The 21,570-nt window shown below is 43.1% G+C and overlaps 1 protein-coding gene across 8 annotated transcripts in view; it reads right to left on the bottom strand.

Moving 5' to 3' along the window:
- The window catches only part of INPP4B (inositol polyphosphate-4-phosphatase type II B), a 613,602-nt gene that overhangs the window by 227,471 nt on the left and 364,561 nt on the right, over nucleotides 1-21,570 (bottom strand). For all 8 annotated transcript variants that reach the window (XM_090036465.1, XM_090036466.1, XM_090036467.1 and 5 more), the window contains one exon: nucleotides 4,334-4,384. In XM_090036465.1, coding sequence (XP_089892591.1) covers nucleotides 4,334-4,384 — 51 coding nt within the window. The remainder of the gene's footprint in view (nucleotides 1-4,333; nucleotides 4,385-21,570) is intronic.

Below are 21,570 nucleotides of genomic sequence, written 5' to 3'. Positions count from 1 at the left end.
TTAATAGAAATACTGTATCTGCCCAGTTTATAGCCAAACACATGAACATTTGTTTTCTTTGTTTTTCCCACACTTGACTGGACCAATTACTTTCTAGAACATTTAAAGGGAAATCCACTCACCCTGCTCATTTTTTCTAAGCTTTTCTTGACCTACATTGCTACATGTCATGCCTCTCTCAAGGCAAACAGAGTGATAGTCTTCGGATGGGTCCCCCTGCATTTCCTGCTTAAGTGAGGCTGAAACTCAGCTGTTGCTGGAATCTGGTCTCCATGGCTGAAAAGAACTAAAGTGTCTCCAAGATTGTGAAATAATAGCAGAGAGACGAGAAGCAACCAGTAGAGAGCAAAACTCTCCTAAGAAAGATTAGCTCAATTAGTGAAACATCAAGCCCTTAAAAAGAAGAAAGGACTGCTAATTCCCCTGGAGTAAAGAACAATGAGTCATTAAGTAACTGACTCCCTCAGCTGCCTGAATAGTAATGCACCAACTGCTGTGCTATGCAGCAGGAATGAAAGTAGGGTGCTTCCATTCCAGCCAGAAAATCAGTTTCCCTGTTTAATACACACACCCTAATTTTGGGGGCTGATTTTTTTAGAGAAAACATGCATGTTGTATGCAAGGAAGTATGGGGGGTGTGTGTGTGTGTGTGTGTGTGTGTGTGTGTGTGTGTAGTCCTAGTGGGACAGGATACAAGTACCTTTCACCTCAAAGTAGCCAGTCCATGTCATAATGTCCAAGACTAGATACCTAACTCCAATTAGCTATAACACTGTGTGAAAGCAAAACAGTTTTAGAATTAAAGACATAGACGGTATCACAAAGTGCACACAAACAAAGTCTCTTTGGACATTTCCCAATCTGTGTACACTTGACTTTGAAATGTTATCAATCCTTTAACATGATTTTTGCATATAATTTAGCTTTCCATGATAAGCACTATCTAACTCGCTTTCTTTTATCTTACACAGGGTTTACAACAGGACTTTGAGCTCAGTTGGGATCTAAGTATTACTGTAAAGCAAATGTATAGTGATTAAATGATATAGCAAAGAAGAAAATCTGGGCATCTGTGGCAGCTCTTTTAAGCCAAGACCCTTTGCTATTACAGGTCTAAAAGGCCTTTGGGAATTAGCTTAACTTCTCCAAGCTCAGAGAACACAGGCCAAAAATAGTATTATTTTCCAAATTCCAAAACACTATTTTTGCATTGTGGGGAGTGGGGGGGGGGAGGGGAAGGGGGGATGGAGGGCCCCCCCCCAAAAAAAACAAACAAACCCAACCCATTATTTTCTAGTCCCAAAGTCTTCTGCCTGTCCCAGCTTTTGTCTTGACCTTCATTAGGAAGAGAAATGTTTTATACTAAAGGTTGTCAAGGTCATACAATGGAAGGTAACACTAAGTGGGACACTCTTATCCCAACTCAATATAAGTTGCCACCGCAGAACTATTACTCAGATATCACAAAATTATATATCACTAAATAAATCATTTGCCCTTTTAAAATTTAATTGGTGCCCCATCTCTAAATTTTAGGCAAGTTTTACAGAAAGCCTTAAATGACCTGTGCCCTACATAACTAAGGAACTGCCTCCTCTGTTTCATCACAATCCCAAAGGTAAGCTGAGAGCAACCTCCTGCAATTTCCAGTTGTGCCCTAAGTTCATTCAGAGACAATACACGGAAGCTCATCCCCCATAGTCACCTTCAGCTTCCTCCCTCTTGAGGCCTGCCACAGCCTGAGTCTGGACATCTTTAGGAATCGTAATAAAACTCTACTTGTCCGGGGTTTTATTAGGTGGGCAAAAGCCTAGAGGGTAAACCTCTTTCAGCTCTCCCCACAAGGCAGCATGCAGAGTAGCTACAAGCAACAGGCACAGGAAATGTATCATAGAGTGGAAAACATTCTGGGATAGGTAGTTCTTTAGAGAAGCAGTGGAGTTGGCTGCTGCTGTGTAGAAACTTTCACTCCATTTTTTGGCATTGAAGTCCATGTTGGGAGGGAAAAATTTGCTGAATTTGGTTGGCAAAAAATGAGGTCAATTGTCCCTTACTACAAGGTCTAGAGACAAACATTACACACAAACCGGCGTAAGTGATCAGAGACTGATTTAAACCTGTAACGGAACAGAAGTTCAGTGCAAATAAATCAGTTTAAAAATGGCTGAAACTGGTTTGAGATAAATCTGGTTGAATATAGTATCAGAATTAACTAATTTGGGTCAAACCAGTTTATGCATTCTGTTTCAAACCCCTTGCTGTTTTTAGATAAATCAGACTTCCTTAGCATCCTGGCATGCTCTCTGGGCTGGGTGGGGCCCTCTGCTCCCTGGCTTCAGCTGCAGACTGTGGGCTGCTCCCCACCTCCCCCTCACCACTCCCTGCTAAGCAGGAATTCTCCCCTCCCCTTTGCCTTACAGACAGGTGTCTGTGTAACAGCTAGCAGACCACACGCTGGCTACAGTCAGTGCTGAATCAACAGGCAAAATCAACAGGTAGCTGGTAATGTCCCTCTGTTTTCTTAATGTGGTGATAAACACTGTTATCAATTCCCATCTGGGCTAATCAGAGCATTCTGCAGGGGGCTGGCCATGCCTCGCCTCAGCTCAGTGTTGTGCAAGGGAAGGGAGGGTTGCAATAGCGCTCCCTCCTGCGCCCCCGGCTTTTAGCCTGAGCCACTGCAGGCATGGGCTTGCATTTCTGGGATGTCTGTCTGGTTATAAATATGGTTTAGCCTAGCCAGGTTAGACTAACCTTCAAAGACTGAATCAATTCAGGCTCAGGCTTTTTGAATGTTTGTCCCCAGCCCAAAAGCAAACTCCCCTGCTGCCCTATAAAACTATGACTTCTGGAACACTTTCCCCTCTGTGACCCACACTTCCTGAACCTGCTGCTTCCTGTAGTTGGGAAGTACAAGCTGAGCAGGAAGCAGGAGTAAGGCATCCACCTCCCCCTTAGGCAGTGCCTGGGAAACATGACCTCCTCACCTAGCCCATATTATGTTACTGCAAGTAGAGTTAAGGTCTAAGGTACTGTTTGGGGAATTGCTTTATTACTTATTACTTTAATATTTTATCTGTTTTTATATTTTATCTTGTTTTTATTGTAAGCTACCATGAGCCTTTTTGGAGAAGGGCAAATCAAATAAATCAATCAATAAATAGTGCAGATGCTTCCACTATGGAAGAAAGCGACTCCAGGTTTTTCAAAATGCAACCAGGGGAGCCTCCGGGTTCTTACATAACAAGGTTTCCACTTCTCAAACCGATGGCATTTCAGTTTTATTTGTGTTTATCAAGCCCTGACACAGAAGCACTATCCCAATTCCGCCCTAAAAGTAGGCCCCTTTTTAAAAGTAGGGCACAGCCATGGGCTTTAGATAGATCATCAAAATTACTTAGTAACACAACAAAAATAACTGTTATAGCAGTGGTAAATTTACCCTCTGCTTCATGCTGGGAGCATCTACATGAGACATTTACTGCGGAGTGGACTAATCAGCTCCACAGTAGAAGTCATGCATCTACACATGCACCCCATTAGACTGCAGTAAGCTATTTAATTTTGCTGCAGGTGTACTTATAAACACAAGTGTTATCCTATGGTGGTGTTCTTTATTGTGCATCTACACACGTGTAGATGCTGACAGGGCTGTTTCAGTGAGGGGGATGCCTGCTGGCAAGCCCCACATTGGAGCACCCTCATGGCCCAGCCAGCCCCATCACAACACATTAAGCTGTGTATGTGTGTGTGCGGTGGGGTGGGGTGGGGCGTGGGGGGCAGAAGCCCTGGTCTGGCACAGGCCTCTGGGGCCCTCTGCCAGCAGGGGCTGCTCCAACCCAGCTCAACATGCTATGGCTCTGGGCACATACTCAAACGGCATGTCCAAGAGCAATAAACTCCAAGGTTTATTGCTTCACATTAATGGCATGTGTAGATGCACCCCCTGAAAACTAAAGCCCATGTTTATTCAGATAAGCGTGATCCCAAATTCCATACCTAACCCAGTTAGTTATATGATAATAGCAGTATTCTAGAAGGCCTCAATGGACTGAGATTAACTTTATAAGAAGGATTTTCAGGAGTCAAGGAATAAATGCACTCAAAGCAATCACTTATCAAGTCTATTATTACTGTCAAGAACCTCTAAAAAGCTACCCTACCTTCCAATACAAACTGAGTCTGTTAGCTCCTAATAACCTGATGACCATGTAGGAGCATTACATGTATTTTAAAGTTACAGGGTGTCTCTTGTCTGAGGAAAGCTGAGGAGGGGGTGAAGGGTAGCAGTTAAGCTGTCAACACAAAGTGAAATTGAACACAAAATGCTCACCCCAGCATCTGTTCTTGGCTCCTTGTGTTCAGACAGGACACTGGTGCGGACCTGGAAAAAACAAACCATAAACCATCTTGGCATTTTTTTAAAGGGAATAAGAAAAGGTATACATGGATTTTCTTCCTCTTCCTTCTACCTTTTTTGGGCTTATGCCAGGCCTGGGTAATTTCTGATCATTTAATATTTTCTTTAAATAACTTAACACTTCAACATTTTTGGCCTCTTATCCAAGTCCTCTTTTGCAATAACTATTTCTCCACAGGAGACAGAGCTGTGCTCAATTGCTCCCCTCATACATTAGACCTTTGGTAAAAATAACTCTACAGCCAAAAAAGTGTTTACAGGGGGGGTTTTACATAGAGTCACTCTTATGAAATGATTCATTCATATAATGCAGGATGATGTCATGACAAGGGTGAGCTGTATTGCAGATTCACTTATCAAAGTACATACCTTTGGGCATAGACACTTGCACACTACTTCTTCATAACTTCAAAACCCTAAACTTCCTAAAATGTTTCTAAACCAGCTTAGCTAAACTAAAGCAAGTACATAAACAACCACATGAATTTCAGTTTAAAAGTAGGGTTTTGTTTTGTTTTTTTTAACTTAGCCCTACTTCTACAGCTGTTTTACATTGAGCTGAATCAATGTAAAACAGAAATACGAACTTCTATTAACATACTTGTATCTGTTTTATTACACTGATTTAAAAACAGTTTAGTTAAACTAGTATAAGCAGCAGGTCTAGAAAAGTCCTTAGCTTGGATTTCAGTTCTAATTAAATCATAACCTATGCTGTTTACTCTGGTAACATACATATGGCAAAGTACAGAATATTCTTCCTGGCCCTACAGGCAAACCTGTTTTGCCCTACTTCTTTCAAATCTCTTCAAAATTGTCACTTCTCCCAGCATGTTTGTGATATCAGTGGGGCTAGTGTGTACTGTAAACAAGCAGGTATTGCAATTTCTAGTAAATGTTCCTTTCTCTTCAGTAGAAATACACACCAAATCAAAATTAAGTTCACTTCCACTGACATAATGGCAGCCTGGCCATTATGTACTCTCCTGCAACAGATGGGTAATGCTCACATCAGGAAACAGTCTGATTCCCTACCTCACCAGTCTATTCCATGTCTTCTCATATCCTTTATCCCAGGGCATTTGGTGATTAAGTAGTCCTTAAGTTCCTCCAAGGATACACGCTTCCCATTATCCCTGGTCCTTCTACAGAATGGAGCCACATGCATGACTAACTTTCATTTTCCTGGCAAACACCAGGGACAATATGGCCTCATTTTAATTTCAATAACCTGCCTTGCAATGCTTTGTAAGTATTTTTACTACCTAATTTTCATATGTATAAGTTAAAAGTAGACTGGAGTGCTTATTGCAGAGTTAAAACTGGTAACAGAAGTCAAACTATGGCTACAGATGAAGCAATTATATTGAGGTAAAAGGAGGATGGGAGATTTAGGGCTAAATCCTCTTTCGCTTTATGTGCCTAAATGGTGCACATGTAGCTAATGTAACTACAATTTTTTCACATACACAGTTCTGGTTTCTGCTTCTTCCATCTTTTAGCCCAGTGGTGGTCAATATTTCTACCTTGCATGCCTGATGGGAAATACGCTGACCATCTATGGCGCAGAGCTGGCATGTTGTCCTAACTCAAGGCCCAGGGAGGGTTTGCTGCGGTCCCAATCAGGCCACACAGAGGGGGCCGGGGACAGAGGCAGGCCATCCCCAACCCAGCCCTGTTGATGGGAGAAAGTGGGGCCCAGCTGTAATCGGTTGTGCTGGGGAGAGGAGGCATGGCCCAGCTCCAACCCAGCTATGGGGGACGTGGGAATTTAGAAGCAAGGGAGAGTGGCAGTATTGCTACTGCTTCTGCCCCCACCCCCAGCAAATTTTCCCACCTTGGGGAGTCCTGCAGGATGGATGCCATGGCTCCATGAGCAGCATATGCGGCCAGCAGGCTGGAGGTTGAGCACCCCTGTTTTAGCCTATCAGCATAGTGATTGTTAAGACACATGCCCAGGGAGCAAGAGACCTTGATTCTAGACTCCTCTCACCAAGAGTGGGCTTGACCCTGCAACTTCTGCTTCCCAGCAATGTGCTCTAATGACCAGCCCAGAGGTCAGGCATTAACCAGCTCCCTCTTCAACTCTCCTCTTAAAACTGACCCACTTCATCCTGCATTTATATTTACTGGAAAAGAAGCAGAGAGATTATGGAAGTTTTTTCCTCGCTGATATAAAAGGGCTCAGGCTATCCTTCTCAAACTAAGTGTAAAGTGCCAAAAACTGCAGTTATGTAGCTGTGTAAGCGCCACTGAGGCATGTCAAGTGAAAAAGGATTCATCCCTTACTATAGATCAGTTGATGCATAGTACCTGCATCGCCTCTTTTATGCGGAAAGTGACAGCTAAGCCAGAACCATGTCTCCCTGAATGAAACAACTACTAAATTGCAACATTTTGGATTCATCTTAGTGTAGGATAAAGAGGACACACAAGAAACCGTTACCATGATGTGTGTCCTCAGTCTTCCATCCCCTTTGAATACTATACTTTTTTCAACTGTCCACAGCCTGAAACTGAGTAATATATTTCTAAGCATTTCTATTCTAGTTAGAATTTATAAACTGGAAGAAATCTTTAAAGAAACAGCAATTTTAGTCTGGTTTATTCATTTGCCAGTTTAAATATGAGAAATACTGTTTCCTTAAATGTACCTATGTTTTAAAACAGTGGAACGCAACCTATCCAGCACTGAGGAGTAGTGCGGGGGTTGGTCTGCAGGCTGGATCCCATATTAGTCTGTAGATGTGACTGCACATGCCAGCCTCATCCCATGCACCGGGCCCAGTTGTGAGGTAACCCCACATGCTGGCATGATCAGGCGCATGGGAGTAGGCCCATGGGACCCTGCACGAGCTAGAGGTCAAGTTCTACAAGCTCTCATAGGTTGAGCACCACTGCCTTGGAGCAAGGAGATGTTGCTATTCCCTAGTAGTTACTGTACTGAGGAACATTTTTTTCACAAAGTTTGAAGATACAGGATGTATCCTTTCTTCTACTGAAGATTGAGTCATTTGGGCAAGAGAGTAGCACGCCAGGCACTTGTACTCTGGATGATGCCATGGGCTGCCAATCCCCTACCCCCTGTCCCCTGCTCCAATCCCCTCCCTGTTCTGTGCCCTCTGCTTACCAGGTACCACCAACACCTATAGCTAATACCAACGAAGAATGACAAATTTGACAGCAAGGGCACAGGTAAGGAGGCTTCAAGTGGTTGCTTTAATGTAGTCCAGGGGTCAGCAACCCCCAGCACACGTGCCGAGCATGGCACGCAAGGCCACGTTGCTCGGCACGCCGCCACCACCCCGAGCTCTAAGCACCCGCTGCCAGCCACGGAGCCCAGACTACTCCCAGCAGGAAGCTGGGAGGCTGCAAGCTCTGTTGCAAGCAGACCGGGCTCCGTGGGCTGGCTGCAGCCAGGAGACTGCAAACAGCTGCTCCAGACTCTGGCATGCTGGCACTCCGGCACCTTCCAAGGTTGACATTGTGGGGTTTTTGGCACTCCAGCCAAAAAACGTTGCCTACCCCGATGTAGTCTCTTTAAATTGCTGTGTTAATACAACCACTTCAACATGCAACCTTTAAATTGCTGATTTAACATGACCCCCTGTAAGCCAAAGCTGATCTTGGCATGTCATATTTGGTCCCAATGCTGTAGGCTGCTGACCCCCAAGCTTGACCACAGTAGGACTTCATGTGAATATTTTTCTGGATACCATTTGATAATTTGATACATTTCTTTAGTAAAATATTGCCAGTTCAGAGGAATATAACATCATCTACATAGTTTATTTCAGTTTCTTGCACAAAAATGAAATGTTTAAAATTTAAAGCAGTTGTAAACACAATCATGGCTTTAACACAATAGCACAATGTTTTACAAGAGAACATAAATTAATGTCACTTCCTCTTCAGAGATGTTCTACTTAAGGAGCTGGGAAGAACAGAAGTTAGAATACATATGGTCCTTTAAAGAAAAGCTTTTGTATCCATTGGAGGTTATGGTTAGCATGCATTTTTAACAAGCTAAAATTAGTGTAATACATTAACATTTAAAAAGTAACATCTGGCCCAGGGTTGTAGTAATGCAATTCCCTAATCTTATATTTCTTTAAAAAAAACAACAACTTAAATACTTTAAAAATAATCTTACTTAAAAAAATAATTTGCTTAAGAACTACTGCACAAACTCTTCTTTATTACTGATTCCTATGCAGCTGCACTGGCCAACCAGACTCTCCAGTTAACAAAATGTCTGAGGCATGTGCAATTTTAAGTTGTTTAGATCTCACTGAAACTGAAGTCCAGCTAATTTGTCAAATAGGCAGACACATATTCATATAAAATAACTATGCATTTTATTCTGCAAAGTGATAAGCACCCTCTACACTTGCTGCAGTATTATTTCCCAGGTAAGGTTTACAGGATTGATTCTTAGAGGCATGCGTAAACAAAACAATGGTCTCAATTCAAGAGAGCACTTAATCGCCCTTTTTAAAGAGCTGCTTGGAGCTACTGGGTAAGAGGAGCAAGAGAGGCAGAGTCTTGGTAGAAATATGTATAACAAATGTGTAAAAAACCAGCAAACCTACAGAGTTGATTTTCTTGCAGTGTGTAGCTACATTTTATGATTACATAAAAAGTGAATTAATTAAATAAAGGAAACAATTTCTCTTGAGCTAAGCAACTGCAGAGGAACAATTTTAATTAAACCCTAAGTATAGCTGAGGGATTAGTGGGAAAAGTTATTTACAATCCTAATTTGCCAATTCTAATTTGCTTTCTAATTTAGACACATTCACACACTTCTACAAATAAGTTTACAATGTATAAATGTGCAAATTCATTTTTATTGGGACAGCTGGCTGCTTGTGAGCAAATATCTATATGAATAAGACTACATGGAAACATTTTTGTGGCGGCTGTTTAAAAAACTTTCTACCTAGACTTTTTAATGAAAAATGGATTTTTAATTAAATGACATTTTTGTGCCAGGCATCTGTTTCCATGGAAATATTAAACTTTTCAACAAAAAAACAATCACCTAAAAACAGAACTATTTTGATTCAGATGTCACCATGGTGCCTCCTGGAATGGTAGTTCTGCTGCTTCATGTCCCTATTCTCTACTATGCTTTGGGTTTAATCCTACTATGGGACAGATTCCATCTGTCATGATACACTGCAGCCTTTTTTAAATAGTCACAGAAAAGTAACCCATATGACAATACAGAGAACAAATGGCAAATATTCAAAGCAGCAGCTAAAAACAAATAGGTTATTTTTCAGAAAAACCACAGACTGAAATAAATTTATGGAATTGTTCAGCTAATATTGATAAATGATGAACACACATGACAACTATTAACTGTGAAAAGTTCCCTGAGTTCTCATGCCAAGTCATGAAGATTAAGACTAAACAAATAAGAATAAGCATTTTAAAACATACTATGCAACTAACTTGTCACTACATTTTTTTTTCCTTTTTGGCATCTGTAGCAATCCTGGCATGCCTCAGGCAGTCTGTTGACCCTTGGCATGTTGCCCCAGACTGCTTACCTTGCTGGCTACCTGGCACACTCTCCAAGCTTGCCTGCTACACCTTGATGTTACAAGAATAGGAGACTTTACTTGTTTAACCGCATGTCATCTGAGATCCTTTCACTGCAGAGGAGTTCTTTGTCTCTCTCTCTCTCTTTTTAGAGTTAGTGTTGGGTAAGTCTGTGTATGCCTGCATGGCTGTTCCAGGTTATGGACATCCGCTCTATGCTTATGCTGTATGTATTGCCTTCCCACTGGTCTTGCCCTAAAATACCCACACCTCCCTTGGCAAGCAACAGTTTAGAGCAGAGATTCTCAATCAGGGAGTCTTGAAATCCCCAGGGTGTCCTGAAATCCTTTCAAGGGCACTGCAGGGTGCAGCATAATGTTAGTACTGGTAGATGCAAAGATGATTCACAAGATAAACCCAGAGATTGCAAGTAGAAATCCATAGTTGTGGTCTTTCTGAATTCTATCAATGGAAAAAAAAATTTTTTTTTTTCTACAGAAAAATAATAGAGGAGTGAAAACTAACAGCTGGCATTTCCCTAGGGGTGCCATGAGCTTATCCAAGAGTGCCTTGAGACTAAAAAGGTTGAGAACAACTGGTTTAAAGCTTTGAAAAAGCTTTTACAGAGTCCTTGGACTTCACCACCACCACCAGAGTTTCTGGGCATCTCTTTCTTGTAAGTCTCTAGGTTCACTTGGTCCTTTTCACAATCCTCTGGCCCCTTTTTAGAGGGTTAGTTGCAGTCCTCAGTCAGGTTATAGGCCCACAGAGTTCAGGCTCCTCTCTCCTGCACTTCATAGTCTTTAGCAGTCTTACAGGAAAATCTACAGCACCTTCTCCAGGTGCCCTTAGTGTCCCTCCAGCCCTCTAGCCACATTGTGGACTTCAAACAGCAATAGAAACAAAAAAGCAACACAAATGGGTATAGAAACTCTTGCAGGACTTTCCTCACTCTAGGGTCTGCAGGGCTCCTTCTCTGAGCCTGGCAAGGACCAGTCTGAGACCCTATCAGTGAATCAGGGATTATAATAAGGCCCTTGGGCTCCTCCTCTTCATCTACCTGATTTGCCTGTTTCCCCATAGGCTGCCAGAGCTTTTTTCAGGGACTCAGGTCAGTTGCAGTTTTTATCCAATTAGTTGCCTGATGATAATGTCCTGGAGTCCCGTAGCTTTCTGGCTGTGCTGCTTGGTAGCACTCCCAGTCATGGAGGTAGGAGCAGCAGCCCTGTAACCCAGAGTCTCTGGGGTGCCATCAGCTCCTATAGCACTCTTGAGACTGCTTGCAGCTCTTAATGGGGCTCTGGAGCCTGACAGCAGCTCTTACAGGGCACTGGAGCTTGCCCCACATTAGGCAAACTAGGTTCTTCTTGCAGGTCCCTAATCTCTCTCTGGCCCTCTTTTCCTTAGTAATTGGACATGGGCCTCACTATGGCTAGGGACAGATATTATATGTAAATGAGTTTAAGTGATCAGAAACTGATTTAAACCTGTAACAGAACAGATGTTTAGTGCACATAAGCCAGTTTGAAAATGGCTGAAAACAATTTGAGATAAACCTGGTTGAATGCAGTATCAGATTTAACTGATTTGGCTCAAATTGGTTTATGCAATGTCTGTCCCAGACCCCTTCTTGGTTTAAGATAAATCAGAGTCCCTCAGCATCCCAGTTGCTTTGCAGCCCTGGGCAGGGCTCTACTCTCTGCTCCAGCCCAAGAGGGCTGGCCCCCTCCCCCCTACTTCCTGGCTGGAGCTCAGAAAGAGACTGCAGACTTATCCCTGGCTTCCTCCTGTTCCCATCCCCCTCCCAACACTCCCTGTTTAAGCAGGGATTCCCCCCTCCTCTCTGCCTTACACAGACACCTCTCTGCATTATCTGGCATACCACATGCTGGCTACAGTATGTGCTGTGGGAGACAGGACAAAGGCAGACAGGACAGTGTTGGCTTAAGGCTTTTTGGAGCTAATCAACAGGTAGTTGGTAATGTCCCTTCCTGTTTTGTTTGATGGGCTGATAAATACTAACAACTCCCTGTGTAACTCCCTGCTGTGCACCTCAATGCTGTTATCAACAGTGAGGGGGCACAGGACCCCTACCTAATCAGCGTGTCCTGCCAGGGCCTGGCCATGCCTCCCCTCAGCTCAGCATTGTACAGGGGAAAGGAGGGCTGCTCTAGTGCCCCCCCAGATTCTAGCTTGAGCCACTGCAGGCATGTACCTGCATTTCTTCAGACCACAGGGGATGTCTGCACATTTACAAACCAGTTTACCTTAGCCAAGTTAGACTAACCTACAACGACTGAATCAATTCAGGCTCAGGGTTTTTGATGGTCTGTCCCTAGCCTATGGAATCTCATAATAAGTAGCAATTCCCTCAACATTCTCAATGGGATAACTAGAACACATCTAAACTGTTTTTTAACATCTACAGACAGATTTTTAAGCTTAGATAAACATTACAAAAACAGAAAAATATTTTCCCCATAATTTGCTCATGCTTTTCGAAGTAAAGTGTGATGCACTGAGGAAATTTTTTGCTCAGAACTCACACAAGATTAAGCTTGACTAGAACAAATTATATCATCTTTTCACCAGAGACAACAGCATTCTAAAGACAGTCAAAAGGTAAGCATGCTTTTGGGCAGCTGTCTTTCAGTGGTTCTTGCCTTAGTATTGAAATTATCACTAGTACAAGTTTTCATTATGAGCATTTTAATCATAGAAAAATCAGCATTTATAATAGAATATTCATTCACATGCCCTCCTAGTGCACTGAGCTACCCAAGTATTAAATGCCTTTATGGATAAAAGTTAAATTCTGTTTTAATTAGCCTCCTATAGTAGAAGATGGTATTGTATGATTAAACAGGACATTTTTTGGTCATTCCTAGTATACAATATCACATGTACACCATGCTAGTGTTCAACTGACTGAACCTTTACCATCACTGACACCACTTCAGAGTTATACAAGAATTAGTATAATTAAAAAAGAATATACTTTTTTCATATACCTTCAACATGCCACAAGTAGTTAATTCAAAGTGGAAGTGAAAGAAAATTTCTTATTTGAATATTTTATGCCTGACCTTAGTTCAAGCCTCTACATTTCATTTTATGACTGAGGACTTGTTTGTAAGTTGTGCACTTCATTTTTTAAAAGTTAAGTAACCATAGAAAGCCAAATTCTGCTCACTGTTATATTAACATAAATCTAAAATAACTCCACTTGCTTTTAGATTGCATTCATGATATTTATTACTTCGGGAATTTAAAATGCATTAAATTATTAACACCTGTTTACTTACTGGAGTAGTCTCATAATAATGACACTTTGACGTACTTAGGCATTATAAGAACATGTCATGAAGCAGCATAAGATACATTGTTGAAAGATATGCTGGACGGATGGCCTATAATCTAGGATACATTAGCTCTTTCTGGGAAGTCTCCCAGAAGCTTTTTACACTTATTGGAGTTTCCTCTCACACCAATATTCTCTGGATCTGCTCTGAGAGACTGGATTAGCATTTTCCTCTTCAGTTATTTTACCAGGGGGCTGTGGGTTACAATGCAGCTGACACAACCAGCAGCTATAGCTTTTCCCAAATGTTAAGGTAATAATCATTAGGGCTGTGCAAAGCTTTGGGTGCTGATTTGATTTGGAGGAGATTCGGCCCAATTCGGTGGCTGAATCTCCAAATCTGAATTGAATCAGGAGACCAAGAAAGAAGTCTGAATAGATTCAAACATGTCCAAATAGATTTGGAAAAGATTTGGAGAGCTTTGGAGATTTGGGCAGTCCCCACTCACTGCTGCAGGGAGCTAGACCCAGACTCTGTGCTGGTAAGTGGAAGAGAAGGGGGGAGAGGACCATGGCGGGGGGAACCCCGCCAGACCCTATCCCTCAGGCCCTGACCTCCGCCTGCTCCCCCAGCTCCACCATGGCTGCCCTGCCCTGTCCCAGCTCCCAAGTCTTTAAATAAAAAAAAAAGCTCCCACTCACTGACTGCTGCCAGGCAGGGGGTGAACTCCACTGCCTCCCACTGCCATTCCACAAGCCCCCTGACCCCCCCCCACTCTCCCAGCCCCTCCCCCCATGGCTGCCCTGCCTGCCCCAGTTCCCAGCTTTTTAGGAAAAGGTAAAAAAAGGCCTGCACTCACTGGCTGCTGCAGTGGCCTTGGGACTCCTTGGGGCTCCTGGCAGAGCTCCCTAAGCAGTGTGGGGCAGTAGGGATCATCCCCCCACCTGGCAGGAGCCTGTGAGTGCAGGGCTTTTCTGCTTTTTTTTTTTTTTTTTTTTACACTGGGAGCTGGGGCTGGGTGGGGCAGCCATGGGAGGGGGGCTGGGAGAGAAGGCAGGGGTTGGGGGGCCCGTGGCAAAGCCCTCCCGTGGCATGGGGGAGTGGGGATCCCTCCCCCACCAGCAGGAGCCAGAGAGTCTGGGCCTTTTTTTTCCTTTTTTTTTTTTTTTTTTTTTTAAAGAACTGGGACCTGGGAGCAGGTGGGGCAGCCATTGATGGGGCTGAGAGAGCAGGCGGGGATGGGACCTGTCTGATTCAGAGATTCAGCCAATTCAGCAGTGGCTGAATCTCTGAATCAGATTTGGGCAAATCGATTCAGGACAGTGATTTAATCACAGAACTGAAGCACTGTCCCCCATATCGGCTAAATCTCAATCCAAAGTGAATACTAGCTACTTTGCACAGGCCTGATAATCATCTGCCCTTAATGCCCTGGAATTTGCCAGCGCTAAGATGTAGTACAGCCTCTCTCTTGGACTTGAACAGCCAGAATACCCTTTTCAGAATTCTCTCTGAATCTGTCCCTCCATTTACCCCTTTCCTTAAGTCTCAACCTAGTTATATCCTATAAAACATGAACCAACTATATTATATAAGTAGCAAGCAATACTGCTATTGCTACTAAAACAATAAATGAAGCAACTGTCATAATAAATACAACAGAAATGATCAGATTGTTGCATAGATATAAAACTGTCTCAGCTATCAGACTCTAAGAAAACGGGTATTAAATTCTAAGAAATCTTAGTATGTGTTGGGAAGCAGTTGGGAATTAAGAAAGGTGAATATTCAAGTGCCAAAAGGCTCTGTTTTAAGAATGAATAAGCTTTTATGATGAGGACAAAGCATTTGTACTAAGGTGAAGACATTTGTTTAGGATACAAAAATGGAAGAGGTAACTCAGAAAAATTGTATGGATTCTATTGGTTAGCATTTTGCAATTCTTGTATTTTTCATACAAATGTATTAAGCCAAATTTAAGTCCTGAAACCACAAGTTGGAGTATCTCGAAGAAAAAAAGGATTACAAAAAAGAACACTCAAGGGAAGTAGAATTTCTAAGCTACTTTACCTACTATACCAAACTGTTAATTAATTTTCCCTCACATTAATACAAGATCATTGGGTTGTAACTTAATTATGTTGTGTTTTGTGCTGGAACAACTGAAAATTTACTAAACAGTTCACATGATATAATTCTGGCATAAAATAAATTTTACTTAAATATTATTGGTTAGACACTTTCTTTACAAGGCAAGTCACTAAGAACGTATTTAATAAAGGACCAGGACTTTACAAGTTTCTCTTTACCACAATGCCTTAATTTAAAATAGAATTAGATTTTGCCCTTGTTTCAATTTTTAAAAAATGACCTCAAATGCCATTAGTTGGTGGTGATTAAAAGTTGTATTATAGCTCCTCTTGTAGAAGATGGAATAAGAATCTTTCTTCCACAAACCACTGGCCTGAGGAGTGGTTGGAATTTCTCCTACCCAAGAGAAATTTACAGGATAGACTGTGGGGAGTCCATAAGAGGTGGCACAGACTGCTCTCCACCCCAGCCATCATGCAATTGTATAATCTCTTTTGTGGCAAAGTGTGTTCCCATGTTCTCCTCTAGACAGCATGTGTGTCTGCACTATCCCCAGACTCAGGGCACTGGCTAAACAGTAGAAAGACTATGAAAAACACTGAAAGTTTTGCTTGAGTGAGAGCTTGAAGAAAACAGGATTTAAGCCAATTGTATATGAACTATAAAGAGACAAGGACAATCCATTTTCAACTTAGGCTACGAACAGGTGTGTTTATCGCAGGATAAACAATTTTATTCTGGGTCAAAATACACTCCTTCAAACATCCCTGTCCATTGTCCTAGGATAAATTTTAAAAAGATTCACAAGATAAGAAGTACTAACATGTTCTCCCAGGGCATCCTGAATCAGTAGCAGAAAAGCAAGAATGCATTCAGCTCCTCACTAAACTCTGATTAGAAGGGTGATAATTATGCATACGCACCACTCCCAGGACATTTCTCTTCTAGGACAAACACAGGCACAACTTGTCCAGGGACAAAAGCAGTGTCTGTTCCTAGTCCTTGAGAAGCAAACTGTTATTCTAGACCTCCAAAATTAAAATTTAATGTTTCAGAAATTATACAGTTAGTAAGGGACACCCTCTCTCATAATTTGTTTGCCATTTCCCAGAAATAAAATTACTACAGGAACCGGATTATACACATATTCAATTTAAAAAAAAAAAAGTACCGTTTGTCCCCAAACATGTTCCCATAAAAGTAACACAAAGCCAATCACTTACTATTCACCAAAATACATTAGAAAATGCAAACTATAAATTGATAAACTTTAGGTCCAAAAAGAACATTGATTGAAACAACGGAATTCATACCTTACAAACATAGCTGTAACAATAATACTTTACCTATGCCTGATTTATTTTCACATAAAAATAAGTTATTTTTGGAGTTAGAGACCCAAATTTGATTTATACCTTGCTGTTAGTGTAAATACGAGAAGGCTGCCAAATCTGCCTATATAAATCTAAATAATCTTAATATGTTTTCACTAAATGCAATAAAAAATGAAAGGAAGGAAGCAGCCTATTTATTTACCTTGCTAATAGGGCACACAGCATGAACGATAGGTTCATTTTTTAAACTATCTTAAACAATGCTTTTTTTTCCAAGGGATAAAGATATGACAAACTATAATTAATATGTGAGGGATTTAAAACCATGAAGAAAAAAGATCCTCATAAATTAAAGATAATTAACAACTAGCCTCAGCATCATTAAAAAAAGATGCTCACTTGCTACTAGTAATTAATTTCTTTCTTATATAGACTCAGGGTGCAGACCTTCTGCTGATCTAAGTTGCTGAAACTTCATTACTCTCAATGGAGGAGGAAAGGCTGTATTATGTTCACGAAAGCCTCTTTTGCAAAGAAGAGCTACCTTCACTAGATTCTAGGAGCAGATGCAAGGAAAGAAGGCCTTCACCATGTGGTTTCAGTGCATATGGCACACATTTATAAAGGAAGCAGCTAGCAATGGTGGTTCAACCACTAGGAGACCCAAGACATCAGTTTATTCAGACAAATAAAGGACTGAAGTAAATGCACCATTCACAGCTGTTAAACTAAATGCCTAAGGGTATTTCCATCTTCAGAAAAAGAATCCAAAATGAATGCCCTACCAACCCTTATTCTTGGAGGGTTTCCAAGGAGGCGGCATGAGAATTTCATGCAACGTGCCCCACAGCTCAGCAAATAGTCCTCCGCAGAGGAGCAACTCACTCTTTTGAAAGAGCCTTAAATTAGTAAGCACACAGACTTTGAAGTAAATGATTATGAACCACAACATGCTGACCTGCAGCAACCACTGCAATCATGTTGTCAGCCTTCGCACATGTATTCACCCTAGGGAAGTGACAATGAACATAGTCGGTCAGCAACAGAGTTCATTACAGCTCAACGTGAATTGATACTTGTACCATGGCTCTTACACAGCTACACCATAAATGTAACATGACAAATGTTTCTATTTCACCTAGCAGATAGGTTGCCAGTCAAGTTTTAAAAGTTCAAGGCAGCAGTAGTTTCAGAGGCTTTTCATCATCATGTTGACAGATGTTCCAAGAGTCGCAAAATATGTGAATGGTTTTCTGTCTCCCATCTCCTTGGCACAGAACACTGCAGTCTGAAAAGACTGCATGAGTGCTAGGTATTTTTGTACTTCAGATTATACAGGATCATATCTCATAGGATTTGTGCCCACGAAAAAGTAGTAGAATTATTTTTCTACGATGTTGCTAATTTTCAACTGAGATGATTTGAGAAATCTGTCTAGGGCCTTTTGCATATTTATGCTAAGGTGCAAACTCTGGGACAAATCTGAGTTTTGGATTTGGGAATGAATCTTTCTGCTGCCTCTTGCTTCTATTGCAAACATATACCCTGCAAGAGATGTTACGAGAATTTCCTGCATCTCACTGAGAACCAATAAGAGAGGGTCACTCATCTTAGATTACTGCCAAAATTTAAACCAAGAGCTATCAACCAGTTTTTCAAGTGTGAACCCCAGCATGGTAACTAAGCAACAGAATTTGATGAGGATGATCAGGGCTTCAGCTGACTAAGGGGACAGGATGCTATAAAAGAGACCGAAAGACAGGGAGCAGATGAGGAGCAGTAAGCTAGCTGTAGGACAGATGAATTCTGTAATTTCGAGAAAAGTTGTTAGTAGCGTTAGCCTGAAGAGAGGCAGAAGGCAAGGCAGGGTAGCACCTTAGAGACTAACTAGTTCAGAGAGGTGTGAGTTCTCACAGGCAACAGCCAACTTTGTCAGATGCTACAAACAGACTGCAAAAAGAAAAGAAAGGGGAAGGGCCATTACTGAGAGAGAGAAAAAGGATATATTAAATTGATAGCGAAAAGGAAGGCAGTTAACACAGAGAGGGACATCAGACTTAACAGCTGGTGTTAATAGCTAGTCCAGGTAATGGAATAAGAATCATAGTCTTTGTTGAAACCATTTCTAATGCAATCAAGGCTTTGGGTGATTTCTTGTTCTGCAATTACACACTCAAGTTGTTTTTAAAGTTTTGGTAGTGTTGAGTTGCTGTTGGTTCCCATAATGGTCCACAAAATATACTAGAGGCAAGACTTCTTGTGGGCGATCTCTTTTACAGAACCAACTTCATGGATGGGGAAGATATATGCAAGGTTTCAAGTACCCTTCCTCAGGCATCTGGAGAGAAGACACAGCAGAGCCAAGCAGCAGATGGAACACAAGCTTGTTTAAAACTCCATATACACCATATTTATCTGAACCCAAAAGAACTTCGAATTTAAGATGATCCCACACTAATTTGATTCTATACATGGAAAACGTATAAATTTATTGCAATTTGCCAAGTGAGGAATCTAATTATTGAAGGGTCATCTTAAATTTGCCCCCCTCACCACTGAAACAAGGAAAGCAGTAATGGGGTGTGTGTGTGTGGGGGGGGGGGCTAAACAAGGTGGGGGAGACAGGGGGTAGGGTGGCAGGGAGTCCCGTAGCCTGACCCTACCCTCTGTCCCCCTGCAGCTTGTCCCTTGGTGCTTGTGCCCCTGCTACATGTTCCTTGTCCCCCACATGCCTCTCAGTGGTGCTTTCAACCTCTGACTTCGCCCATCGCTACCCGCCTCTCCCCTCATCCCTTACCACCTACTCCAACTTCTGCCTGCCTCCCTGGACTCCATCCCTCCAGACCTTATATCCTCCTCTGCCTTTACCCCTGCCACTTGGCCCTGCTGCTATCTGCCCCCGCAGGACCTGCCACCCCTTCTCCCTGCTGCTGATTACCCTGAGTCACACCTCTAGTTCTAGCTCTGGCTCAGGGCACAGAGCATATGGTAGCAGCAGCAGTGGTGGTGGCAGCAGCAGCTCCAGCTCTGGCTCTGACCTTGGGCCAGGGCAAGGGCCAGAGCCAGAGCTGCCCCTTCTGCAACCACTGCTGCCTGGCTGACTGGTGGAGGAGGGGCAGGAGGGGTTGGAGACATCACGGACTCTATGCAATGAGCCAGAGCGGGACCAGAACTGGAGCTGATGCTGTTACTAGCAGTAAGTGGTGGCAGGAGGGAGAGAAGACAGCGGGGGAGGGATGGGGGTGGGGTCTGATGTAGTCCCAACTCTAATCCCCAGCCCAGCTCAGGGCTGAAGCCAGAGAAGCAGCAGCCAGCTGCCACTCCCCTGCACCCCTCATCACTTTGAATTTAAGTCACAGAGGACGGGGCCTTTTACCCCAAGGGTGCTTATATAAAAGTAACTTTTTGTGTGTGTGATCAGGCTCCTGAAAACACTCTACAGCCATGATGTAACATTCATGCACAACTGCAGAGCACTTTTAAAATGGATGGTCACATGAAAAATTAACCCTGATCAAATCAGGTTATAGATGAAGGCACATGTGGGTAAATAGATGAAAGGAACTTGTGTTCCCTCCAGTGTTAATGTTTTCCACTTTCCAGGGTTCTGCTGGTGCTTGTACCAGTGATGGACCTGCCAGCTGTTTTGCCTGGCCAGCGCTGGAAGTGGGGATGGGGCCAGGTGGAATGGAGGCCCCTCATTTCATGCCCCCACTCCCAGCTACCCTGGCTGGGGTATTTGGGAGAGCCAAGCTGGGCCCACAAGAGCTGGGGAGAGGGGTGGTACAGCAGATTCCTTCTCAGAGGCTTCTGGAGCACCCCTGCCTGCTGGCCAGTGCTGGTGCAGGCAGGCTCCAGTGCCCCCCGACCCCGCAACCCAACAGGTGAACTGGGGGGGGAGGGGAGAGGGGTTTTAATTCATGACAATTTGTGTAAAGTGTCACAAGTTAGAGCAGGGCCCTAAACATCTGTAGGCACCCCAAGTTGAAGGGGGGAAAAGCCTTATCTTGGATTTCAGTAAATAAGGTAAATAAAAGAGGATATAAGAGAGATTAAAAGAAGGTCCCGGGTAACATGGGGCCCTTGCAGGATGCATTGGGAAATTTGGTCATCACATCAGATGACAAAGCTAACATGTTTAATGATTTCTTTGCCTCTGTCTTCCTAAGTAGAGACCAGAACAGCCACCTCCCTGCTGGGCCCCCCTAAGGCCCCAGGGGAGGCACACCTGGGCCAAAGGTTAGCATGGAACTAGTTAGGGGGCTCCTGGAGGGGCTGGACGTGTTTAAGTCAGCTGGCTCGGATGATCTCCACCCTAGAGTCCTAAAGGAATTGGCCAAGGTCATTGCAGGACCCCTGGCACGGCTCTATGAGCACTTGTGGTGCTCTGCTGTGGTCCTAGAGGACTGGAAGAGGGCCAACGTGGTTCCAATCTTCAAAAAGGGGAGGAAGGAGGACCCAGGAAACTATAGGCCGGTTAGTCTTACCTCGATCCTAGGCAAGCTGTTTGAGAAAATTATACTGGCACACATCCATGAGGGGCCAGCTGGGGACTGCATGCTTAGGGGCAACCAACATGGGTTCATCAGTGGCAGGTCCTGTCAGACCAACCTGGTGGCCTTCTACGATCAGGTTACCAGATCATTAGATGCAGGGGTAGCAGTGGACATCGTCTTCCTGGATTTCCGGAAGGCATTCAACACTGTCTCTCATGCCGTTCTCATTAAAAAACTGGGGGACTGTGGTGTCGACGCCCACAGAGTCAACTGGGTCGCCAACTGGCTGGAGGGCCGCACCCAGAGGGTGGTAGTGGATGGGTCCTTCTCAACCTGGAAGGATGTGGGCAGTGGGGTTCTGCAGGGCTCGGTCCTCG

Source organism: Crocodylus siamensis, chromosome 2 (assembly GCF_052110815.1).
Source record: "Crocodylus siamensis isolate JL-2025a chromosome 2, ASM5211081v1, whole genome shotgun sequence".
Classification (NCBI taxonomy): domain Eukaryota; kingdom Metazoa; phylum Chordata; order Crocodylia; family Crocodylidae; genus Crocodylus; species Crocodylus siamensis.
This window is presented reverse-complemented; position numbering and strand designations above follow the sequence as displayed.